General features: G+C 46.0%; 2 protein-coding genes across 2 annotated transcripts in view; both read left to right on the top strand.

Annotated features, from left to right (window-relative positions):
• Window positions 1–1,382: 1,382 nt before the first annotated feature.
• pde6d (phosphodiesterase 6D, cGMP-specific, rod, delta) lies at window positions 1,383–7,671 on the top strand (the record flags this gene model as incomplete). The annotated part of the gene is made up of 5 exons (XM_080833098.1): window positions 1,383–1,432; window positions 5,589–5,677; window positions 6,710–6,835; window positions 7,187–7,292; window positions 7,590–7,671. The coding sequence occupies 5 exons, from the start codon at window positions 1,383–1,385 to the stop codon at window positions 7,669–7,671; spliced, it is 453 nt and encodes a 150-aa protein (XP_080689224.1).
• A 1,357-nt stretch (window positions 7,672–9,028) lies between these two features.
• The window catches only part of phb2b (prohibitin 2b), a gene marked incomplete at its 3' end in the record, with an annotated part of 8,329 nt that continues 5,489 nt past the window's right edge, over window positions 9,029–11,868 (top strand). Inside the window, 7 exon segments of the mRNA XM_080860218.1 lie at window positions 9,029–9,119; window positions 10,031–10,160; window positions 10,728–10,812; window positions 10,936–11,015; window positions 11,396–11,433; window positions 11,436–11,582; window positions 11,781–11,865. Coding sequence (XP_080716344.1) covers window positions 9,099–9,119; window positions 10,031–10,160; window positions 10,728–10,812; window positions 10,936–11,015; window positions 11,396–11,433; window positions 11,436–11,582; window positions 11,781–11,865 — 586 coding nt within the window. The 5' untranslated portion in view covers window positions 9,029–9,098.

The following is an 11,868-nucleotide window of genomic DNA, read 5'->3' as shown; positions in this document are numbered from 1 at the left end:
GGGTGTTTGAAAATAAGGACCTGCATTATGTATGCATGTGTATGTAGCTGTCAATCAGCATCAGTGTCTCTCTCTCTACCCACAGTTCTAAGAAGCAGAGAAAAACACTAAAACACAACGTTTCCCTCAAGTAACAGCATAATTAACATGCTAATTAGCATTATTAGCATACTCAAAGAATCCATTTTGGTGATGCAGAGAAGAGACGGCTTGAGAGGGGGTGTTAAATATAGTGACAAAGATTTTAGGATAGCCAACTCACTCTGCTTCAGTCCTCTATGATAGCGCTCCGTAGAGCTTTTAACATCTCTGTCTGATGAGCACAGTGACGCTTACATGCCTGAGGAGTCAGGCTCAGAAGAGTTCTGCTTCACAGTAGGAGAGCCGCAGAATCATCCTCCCTTATCTTAAACACACTTGATTCTCAGGGTTTCATCTCATCTTCTTCTTCCTCTTCACATGACGGCATTATGCAGTTTCAACTGATTGAGGTCATACTTCAGTAATGCCAATGAAATGCTCCTTTCTTTGTCGGCTCCTTTGGGCCGAGTTTCCCTTAACTTGTCCTATGCCACCACCCATTCTAATGGCCATGTGATCCAATGCCACTCATATCCTCTCCCTCTATTTCTTTATGTCTATGAAATACAAATCCTGATGTCCCGGGTGAACGTCATGTAAATGTAAATATGAAAGCCCTCCTTAAATCCACCTCTTGCATAATGCACTTTGAATTCATGTCTTTAACCGAAGTCACTTTTATAGAACACCTCGAAGGGAGGAGGACTCTAAAAATAGTTGAATGTAAAGATTAAGAATGGGTTTATAGTTTAGGCTAAATTCTGGCAATTTGTGTCTCAGCGGTAGCCGTATCATTATAGCAGTTGCGGAATGAGAAATGTGTAGCCTATCTGTTTTGTTTCTCCCTCTGAAGGCAGACGGGTAGGTATCTGCCTATCGCGGGCTGTGCGAGCCAGCAGAAGTGGATGGAACATGTTGGCTCACTGTGTGCTGCTGTCTGTGGCGCGGAGAGTAAACGGAGCTGGTTGCCATCGGTGACGCGTCCTTCTCAACCAAACTCCTCCCAGATGTCCAGCCCCTCATCTTTGATTGGCTATAGCGTATTTGATAATTGTAAACTCCCACATTGTACGGGTGACTCCGCTGTCAATCTCAAACAGAATTCTATTTAGGGTAGGTTGATTAGCGGATCAACTGGAAGACTCGTCAAGATTAACATTACCTTTGGAGCTAGGAATTCGTGGTGCAACTGTTGGGATTTTATAGTATTTCGCTATATACATTTGTACAACAACAGTGATCAGAGTCTTCTAGTTAATTGCATTTGCATTTTCAAAACCAGTCTGAAGATTTCCGAAACGATGTCTTCTGACGAAGACAGAGCCAAGGAGATTCTGAAAGGTTTTAAATTGTATCCTTCTCTGGTGATGTGAACTGATGGACTTGTTTGCTACACTTAGCAAGCTAGCTAATTACATTTACCTAGCTTGGTTGCAGTAAGTTTGCTTACTAAGATACTTAGCTAAATTAGCTAGGTAAGCTAACAACCTGAAGTAGTTACCTTGCAGGATATGCTAAATGTCCAACGTTGTCGCGAAAACGAATATACGTGGCTACAATAACACTCTGATGATGGCCAAATATTCTCCAGATTTCTTTTTACCAAATTGTTGGTGGCCAGCCTTTCTTTTAGGTAAGCAAGCTAGCTGGCATCGTTTTGCTAGCTGGCTAACGTCATCTAAGTTCCAACTGACCTGTTAACGTTAGTATCTTATTATTGATAATAATTCGTGTTCGTTGGCAGGGGAATTGTAATGGTGTTTTACAACTTTTCAATTTAATTGCCACATAATGCACGCTAGTTTCACTGTTGTGTCAGTAAATGTCGGCGAGTTAGTTTGTCTTGATGGCTGACTCCATATCAAAACGTTTAACATTAAGCTACTCAGAATAAAAGAACCAGGCGTGTTAATGTTGAGTGATTTAATCAGATGAGTTTAAGAGTATAACTTGGCCGTTTTGGGTGTACAGCTAGACCATCTTAATGGATGCTCCAGTTAACCTGGTTTACTGCCAATTTGTGCCAAGTTGGCCATTCTGCTGTAACTTGTCTGCACGGTTTGTGTGTCTGAAAATGTGCAAATGTTCAGTATTAAGGTAGAGGAGCGTGCATCTGGACCATCTCACCTCTGTATTAATGTAGAAACTCATGAGACTTCATTCGAACCGTTATGGTGTGCAGCAACCTAAGCCATATAGATGAACGGCTGTGTACACCAACTTTGACCGCTTGTTTATTGTTATTACTTATTAAGTAAAAAAGGCATTTTGTGCATAATATGCCACGTTGTTTACTCGTTGAGGCCAGCACTCAAGAGAATACTCAACTCTTCTAGACCCAACGCTTGGCACGCGTTTACATAACGTTGCCTCCTGGTCCTAAAATAGGATCGGTAATGCTCGCTAGAATAATCGCACCTGCAGGCGCTCTGCTCACGTGGCTCTCAGGTGCGCTTCCTGACTTATTTTGGCGTGACTGCCTATTTTATCCTGATATATTGGGCCTGAATAGCAACCCGGGGGTCTTTCTGACCACGGATTCGTGCCTTGCCATTTTAAGTGACTGTGTTGAACTGGTGACCTTCCTACAGGACGCAAGGATGCGTTTTCCCTTACGGGTAATTCTTAAATCCTTGATTTGCAAGGCCAGGGATTTACTGCCTTATGCTGCTGCCGCCGCCATCCCTTCTAACAGGACCTGAGCCTTTAGACTGCGAGGCCCTTTTCAACCTGACACACCAGCAGACTAACCTCTTCATTTGGTGTATAAAGACATAAAGATGTCAGTTGTGCTCGTGTGTGTCTGTCTGTGTGTCTGTCCATGTGCGCACACACTCAGCCTTCCACTGTCTGGAGGTACTGTTAAGCTAATCCTGAGCACCAGATGGACGTGAGCAGGCTGTACTCCCTATGCTCTGGGTTGGCTGAGACACACCGGCTGCCCTGCAGTCCACCGAGTCCACCCAGCACCTCCCATAAGATCAGTAATCCGCCTTCACTGTGGCAGATGGCTCTGGTGTTTTTGTTTTAGAAATGAGAACTGGACAGTTTGATTAGAAACCAGGTAGGGACCAGACTAAGTGCTGTAGACTTGTGTGTGAGTGGAAGAGAGAAAGGTTGGGGGTTAGAAGCGCTCTGTGTCAGGTGTTTCTGAATGGATCAAGGAACCCCATCCCCCCGCCCCCTGTGCGGGTGTCACCACTCCGTGACCTGGCTGTCTTATGTAAGCGGATAAACATAGCAGCTTCTAGAACCAGCATCACCTGCTCACGACACCAGGTGACCTCAGTGACATGGGGACTCCTTTGAGGGGGAGGGGGTTGTTGGGTAATACTGGAGAAAGGGTGGTGTTGGCCTGTTCTGTTTGGTGCTATAGCCACATTTCCACCGTAGGAACTTGCATGCCGCTTTAAGGATGTAGGCACCGTTTTTTTATCGCAGTAACCGGCCCTGTAGAATCTCTTTGAGGGCCATTTCTGGGGTAAGTGTACCCCTGAGTGGGGCGGGGCTCGACACTCTTTGGTTAAAAAGTGAGGTGAGTGGAGTGTGTGTGTGAGTGGAGTGGAAGACAAAAACAAGCGGCATTGTGTAAACCAGCAAGATTTAGGTGGTTTGGGGTAAAGACTGCAAAATTAAGGATTGCTAAGCTTGGTGTGCTGTGTTGAATGACCAGGCCGGGTGGGGCGGTGCTCGGTGTGTTGGGACGTTCTAGCTGTGAGTTGTTTGAGTGTTGGGCTGGAGTTGCTAGAGAAGGTGCTATAAGCACTGTTCAGACTGTTTAAGTACAATAAGAACAGGAACAGATTGTAGTCTGTTTAGCCCTTCATGGTTCTCTTGTTCGCTATTGGACCAGTCAGACCTAGGCCTCTGTCACTGTGTTTTGGTTCTAAGTGAAACCTCTAATTGCTGGTGTGAAAGCTCTTTTGTATGGGCTGCCATCTAGAGGCACAAAGTGGAGCTCTTCTGAATGTGTCTGTGTTGCTCCTGTCTCCCCAGTAGCTGGTCATGCTCATGGGACAGCAGATGAAAAGGTGATGAACACAAGAGTTCTCCCTAGAGTAGTACACACACACCCACCCGCTCACCAAGGAGGAGAATGTAGGTGACTGTGTTTCTATTTGTTTAAGGATGCTGCTGCTGAATGTGTTTTTAGGTTTTAACATTTTAAAGTGGGGTGCATTCACACACACACACACACACACACACACACGCACACACACACGCACACACACATACTTTAAAGTGGGGTGCATTCAGTCGGTTGACTAAAAGCATCTGAGAATAGTTGGGTTTTAAGTCTAGGCTTGAAACTGGCTGGTTGGAGCACCTTAGAGGTCATCAGGAAGTTTTATGGATGCTGATGAACCACTGCTGCTGAGTCACTGCTGCTCCTCTGTGCGAACACACACACACACACACACACACACACACCCCCCCTAGAGCACACACACCTCAGAACAAAACACCACACACCACGCTCCAGAGGCTAGGCTCTGCTCTTTGAGGTGGTGGAGCTGAAAAAAAGGTGTGGGGATGTAGCGGCCAGGTATGACTGTTTGGGTGAAACAGGTCTGGGTGTGTAGCTGTCAGGTGTGGCCGTGAGCGTGCCTGTCTGTTGTGAGTTCCTGTCTGTTGTGGCCGTGAGCGTAGGTGTCTGGTGAGCATACCTGTCTGTTGTGCGTACCTGTCTGTTGTGGCAGGCTGTGCCTGGACCAATGGGTGACCTGTGAAATATGAATGTGCTTCTTGTGAAGGAGCTGTCCCACTGGGTCTAATTAAGCGAACTTGTTTCAGTGTTTGTGGGTCTTTTCCCTCGTGTGTGTGTGAAGACAAATACAGCTTCTCTCCTATCGAACTGTAGACAACCACAGCTTCTTTCTTAATAAAACTGTAGACAACCACAGCTTCTTTCTTATCAAAACTGTAGACAACCACAGCTTCTTCTTAATATACTCTGTAGACAACCACAGATTCCACTCCAACTTTGTAAAAGGCTTATGATGTCTACTGACCTGTGATTTCCTCCATAAACGCCCTTCATGAGCTCCGGGCTCTCATTTAGGCCGTGCTGTATCATTTGATTGGTTTTTCTGTCGACATTTATGATGTCATGGGTCCCATATCCAAATGATCTGGTGCTTAAGCTCAGTCAACGTGTGTGTGCGTGCGTGCATGCACACACACACACACACACACACACACCCTTGAATACTCATGCACACACTCGTCAGTTGGTTGACCACACTTGAAGGCTGCAGCTAACACTACACACACACAGATGGGCTGTGGAGATGAGGGTCATGTGTGTTTGACACTGAGTGCCTGGGCTTGTCAGGTGGCTTTGTGTGGTGTTCAGACGGGTGTCCCACAAGACCACCTGCACAAACACCATGACCCCCCCCCCCCATAAACAAACAAACACACACACTCCCATAGTTACTTCAGTAGTGCGCAAGGCTGTTTTCGTGTGTGTGTGTGTGGGTGTGTGTTCCTTCACCTGCTGGCAGAAATTGGATGAACTTGAGGGATGCAGAGACGGGGAAGGTGCTGTGGCAGGGGACTGATGACCTGTCAGTGCCAGGAGTGGAGCATGAAGGTAACACACACACACACACACACAAATACATAATCACCCCAGGAATCACACACTCAAACATACATAATCACACACACACACATATACATATACACACACATACACATATACACACACACACACACACATACATAATCACACACACACATAATCACACACACACACACATAATCACACACACGCACATAATCACACACACGCACATAATCACACACACGCACATAATCACACACACGCACATAATCACACACACGCACATAATCACACACACGCACACATAATCACACACACGCACACATAATCACACACACGCACACATAATCACACACACGCACACATAATCACACACACACACACACATAATCACACACACACACACATAATCACACACACACACACACATAATCACACACACACACACACATAATCACACACACACATAATCACACACATAATCACACACACACACATAATCACACACACACATAATCACACACATAATCACACACACACACATAATCACACACACACACATAATCACACACACACATAATCACACACATACACATACACATACACACATACATATACACACACATACACACACACACACACACACATATACACGTTTCAACACACACTCATACATACACACAAGTTATATGGTGCTGGTGCAGTAGATCCCGATGTGTCGTGTGTGTTTCTCACATACACACACACACACACACACACCCACACACAAATGCACTGCAGCGTGAATTATTTATATACTGCCAAATGCTTATCCCAATTCTCTGCATTTTAGCCCTGCATGTGCTCAAATAATTTCTTCCATTTTGTAAAACATTTATCTTTTATTTTTTTCTTGTTGGAGAAAGGATTTTTGTTTATATGTTTAATGTCCTTTGCTCAAACCACACCAAGTTAATTTCCTCTGTGTAAATATACTTGGCCAATAAAAATAATTTTGATTCTGATTCTGCTATGGTGCTGGTGTTGTAGGTCCTGATTGTGTTGTGTGTTACTCTACAGCTCGTGTCCCTAAGAAAATCCTGAAATGTAAAGCTGTGTCCAGAGAGCTCAACTTCTCGTCGGCAGAAAAGCTGGAGAAGTTTCGTCTGGAACAGAAAGTTTTCTTCAAGGGCCAGTGTCTGGAAGGTGCGTGCACACACACACACACACACACACACACACACACACACAGTGTCTGGAAGGTGCCCATCCGTCCCTTCACTATCAGTTCCAGAGCAGAGCAGTTTGGCTTCCAGCTGAGCTGCTGAAGGATTTTGGGCAACTGGACGCTGTTACATGTCCAGCATATCAGCCAGTCAGAGCTGTTACAGGTCCAGCATATGAACCAGTCAAGCGTATGAGTCAGTCAGAGCTGTTTGGACATAAGTGGTCCTGCTGTAATGTGTAATGAAATTAATGACTTGGTCTTGTGTTTATAACATTGGGTTAGGGTTGTAATATGGAATGAAATGAATTGCTGGTGTTGTGTTTCTGCAGAGTGGTTCTTTGAGTTTGGCTTTGTGATCCCCAACTCCACAAACACATGGCAGTCTTTAATAGAGGCTGCGCCAGAGTCGCAGATGATGCCGGCCAACGTCTTAACGTAAGATGCACACACACACACGCTTACTCCTCTTGGTCCTAATGTAAGACGCAAATACACACTCCTCTTCCTTAGTCCGTGTCTGTATGCATGGGGGGGGGATTTTTTTTCTCCTCTGTGTTGTCTGTGTCTGTGTCTGTGTGAATGAATGTCAGTGTGAAAATGTGTATCCTGTTCAAAGCTCTGCTTGTGGACGATGAGTGGATGAGGGATGATGGGGATGATGAGTGCTGTAATGAAGTTGTGTGTGATTATTCATGAATGCTAATGGTTCGTCCTCTTGTTTCTCACCTCCAGCGGGAACGTTATTATAGAGACCAAGTTCTTCGACGACGAGCTGCACGTCAGCACCTCACGAGTACGGCTGTTCTACGTCTGAGGCCCCACACACACAAGTCTCCTTTGCTCCCGACTTTGCCGGCGAGAACAGTCAGGGGTGGAGCTGAGTAGCTGCAAGACTGATGCCGCTGAGGTCCCCAAACGAACGTTTGTGTTTTCCTGGTCCTGGGCCTTCCCAGACACCAGGGGGCAGCACCACACTCCACACAACCCCAGCAGCCTCCAGCCACCTAAAGACTTGTTGTAAATATGAGCACGGTCGCTCATGGCAACCTGACCATGTAAATGATTTTATATGTATGTCGCTGGGCCCCACCCATCTTCCTTCTACCTGACAGCTCTCCCCACACCTCTGCCCCAGTCTGTCTGAAATGTTTTCTTCCTGTTGGTGTGGTTGCTTAAGGCATCATTGTATTATTTTGTTTGTTGATTTGTTTCATTGTTTTTTTTTAGCTAAACTGTAAAATAGGCGGTTTTAAATACTAAATGTTATTATGAATTAAAAATTCATGTACATTTGCCCTGCCTGTTGTGTTTGTATATTGAAACCGTATAAAATGAGATCTGATTTCTGTCCTTGGTAGACCCTGAGTGTACTATTATATGTAAACTAATGTACACTAAACGCATGTTGTCATACCTGCTCTCCATCTTAGATGCTAAGTGTAGGGGGAGAAGGGGGGGCTTTACAGACAGAAGATGATGAAGACATACTGGAAGACCAGGTCCAGACCCGGACAGTCAATCAGCCGCCCCTGTACACTGGCATCTCTATGGCGACCACTCTTTGCCTTACGCTGACCTGATCCAATCTGTATAACGTTATGCTGACATGAATGACCCAATCTCTATGGTGACCACCCTGTGCCTTACGCTGACATGACCCAATCTCAATGGCAACCATCCTGACTGTGCCATGTCATCCCAACTGGGATGTAAAATGGGCTTATTCCGAAAGCTGGTGTCTGTGTGTGTGTCCTAGGGTTAGTCTGAAGTTGTGCCATATGGTGTCAGTATGGTTGTCACTAAGGGAAGAGGCAGTTTACTCGTGCAGCAGGTAAGGAGCAGGAAACTTCAACATGAATTGCATTCAGGATAGAAGTGAACATAATGTTGTGCGCAAGGAGTAGTGCTGCTTCCTTGTGTGTGAGGAGACTCGCAGGGGTCAGGGCGTGTCGATGGCAAGGGAGCTGCATTAAAACAAAGATATCTGTCTAGCTGGCCATTATTCCTTGCTAGCTCACTACAGTACAGAGAAGAATGTAACCCCAGTGGAAATTCGAAGGCAAAATGTATGCTGATGTTACGGATGTGTCCATGTACGCGAGCCAATAGGCGAGATTCATTACAGATCATGGTTTGAGACGGCAGTCCTGCGCTGACAGTGCGTTTCGACACTACAATTCCCAAGAAGCGTAGCGTGAGCTCTGCTAGTATTTGCAGCGACCTTGGACATCCAGAGCAAGCATGGCGAGCAAGGAGCCTAACGTGAGTATTTCAAATGGTTTACACCAGATAGACCAGTTACCTGTTCTCGGAGATGTCATGTTAAAGACCTAAGACAAGTGCATGCTGTGTGTTCAATGTAGACTACGTGGTCAATAAGACGCAATGCTCTTACTTTTTGTGTGCATTGGCGTTTAGCTAACAAGCAGCTAGATACCGGCAAATACACCACATAGCACATAGCCAATCGACCAAATGCTAACCTTAAATAAGCAAGCTAAAGGTAGAGGTTCATTTTAGATGTTGTGTTTACTGCTTGGATGTATTTATTTATATTTTCCCATCTGATGTATTGGACGATGTGTTTTTTGGGTAACATTTGTCTAGCTAATGGTAACATAACACGGCATGTTGCCTGTTGGACAGGTCGTGTTGTAGTCAAGCTGATCAGAATCAGCTTTTTTAATTGGCCAAGTTAGTTTGCACAAACAACGGTATCAACTTTGACTGTCTTCCCCTGTGGTCGTGTTAGCCCTTGGAAGCTTAACCAGGACAGGGAGCGGTCCTGTCGGTTTAATCCAAGCAATCCCCGTAACGATACTCCTGCTAATTTAGTTCTTCTCATCAAATGACGGCGCTAACGTGTTAGCTTCCTTATGTCATTGCCTTTGATGCAGTCAATGTCATTGGCGGATACTTCACATGTAATGTTAACTTGTCTACGTGAAACGATCGCCTCATTGTTCCATTTCGACCAAGAGGCAGTGTTCGGAAAAAATATGACCGGAATAATGAAATACTTTTGGAAAAGGCTTTAGAAACTTCCAGATAATGTCAGGTTAGCAGGAACCATAATTATCTTGACCACAAGATGGCGTAGTGGCGCAATTGTACGGGAGTCGAGTTTGTGTCTGAGATACTTGTTTGTGTTTTGTGTCCCTGTCTGACTGTAGAGGTTCGTCCAGCACCTGCGGGACTTGGCAGGCCGCATGTCTGCCGGCCCCCGCGGCGCCGGAACAGGTCTTAAGCTGCTGCTGGGGGCGGGCGCAGTAGCCTATGGAATCAAGGAGGCCACCTACACAGGTATGCCTGCCACACACACATACAGTGTGTGAAAGATGGTTCCAATACTCTATATGCCTAGGTGGCAAGTGGTTAGCTGGTGGAATCTGAATCCTCCCAGCCATTCATATTTTTTGCCAACCACTATTTTGTCACACTTTTGCTACTGCCTGAAGCTGGTTGCCAACAGTGGGAGCAAAACAATGACTGATTAGCCTACTCTCACTAGCCTACTCTAGTGAATTAACTAATGCATGTGGCTGAGGGCGGTTGCTAATTTCCAGTCCCGCTTCGTAGTTAGTTAATCTGTAAGAGATGGTTTTTATTCTCTACCTGATTTGGTAGGTATTTAATCTGTGAGATATGGTATTCATTCTTTACCTGACTGGGTAGTTGGTTAATCTGTGAGAGATGGTCTTTATACTCTACCTGACTGGGTCGGAGCCCTAACCTGGTGCACATTCACATGTACCCAGCCACTGTGAGCTTGAGTCCGTTACAGGCCAGTACAGTTTAATAGCTAACACTGTGTGTGTGTGTGTGTGTGTGTTCGTACGTGTGTGTCTGTTCGTACGTGTGTGTGTGCAGTGGAGGGTGGTCAGAGGGCCATTGTCTTCAATAGAATCGGAGGGATGCAGATGGATACTGTTCTCTCTGAAGGTCTTCATTTCAGGTACGCTACACAAACACACACACACACACACACACACACACACACTTACTATGTCCACACAACCCAACACACACACACACCAGGTTGGCTGTGCTAGACTTATGTGTGTTGGTTGTGTTTTAGGATACCCTGGTTCCAGTACCCCATCATCTATGACATCAGAGCCCGACCCAGGAAGATCTCCTCCCTTACAGGAAGCAAAGGTGCGGTATGATGTGTGTGTGTGGAGGGGGGCGGTCGTCCTGAATCTTAGGGGTCGTTAGATTAGTTTAGACGCGCTTCTGTTGACCCCAGCATCACATGGCCTGCCTGGCTAGTGACCTCAGCAAGGGTTAAGTGCAGCCAGGAAACAGGCCTGGGGGTAGGTGAAGCAGCGAGAGACAGAGATCCAGGAGGCTCATAGAGGAGCAAGAGGAGCTCACAGAGGATCTAACAAGGCTTAGACACAGTGAGTATGTGCTTTGGGTTGGTCTGTAGTGCCAGTGTGTGTGTGTGTGTATGTGTGTAGACCTTGGGAAGATGCCCTGCGAGTTGTAAACCTGTATTTATTTATGTGTGTGTGTGTGTGTGTGTGTGTGTGTAGACCTGCAGATGGTGAATATTGCCCTGAGAGTGTTGTCACCCGTCCGGTGGCGTCCAACCTGCCCTATATGTATCAGCACCTGGGCAAGGACTATGACGAGCGCGTACTGCCCTCCATCGTCAACGAGGTGCTCAAGAGCGTAGTGGCCAAGTTCAACGCCTCCCAGCTCATCACTCAGAGAGCACAGGTATGTGTGTGTGTGTGTGAGAGAGAGACTCGGAGACTGAGCGACTGCTGCCACTAGTGTGTGAGAGTTATACTGTGAGAGAGAGAGACTCGGGGACTGAGAGACTTCTGCCACTATTTTGTGTGTGTGTGTGTGTGTGAGAGAAAGAGACTAGAACACAGAGAGACAGCGACCACTTTTTTGTTTGTGTGTGTGTAGGTGTCGCTGCTGATTCGACGGGAGCTGTTTGAGAGAGCCAAAGACTTCAACATCATCCTGGACGACGTGGCCATCACAGAGCTGAGTT

The sequence above is a fragment of the Sprattus sprattus genome (assembly GCF_963457725.1).
Source record: "Sprattus sprattus genome assembly, chromosome: 2".
Classification (NCBI taxonomy): Eukaryota; Metazoa; Chordata; class Actinopteri; order Clupeiformes; family Clupeidae; genus Sprattus; species Sprattus sprattus.
The sequence above is the reverse complement of the archived record's forward strand: the minus strand, read 5'-3'. Positions and strand labels throughout refer to the sequence as shown.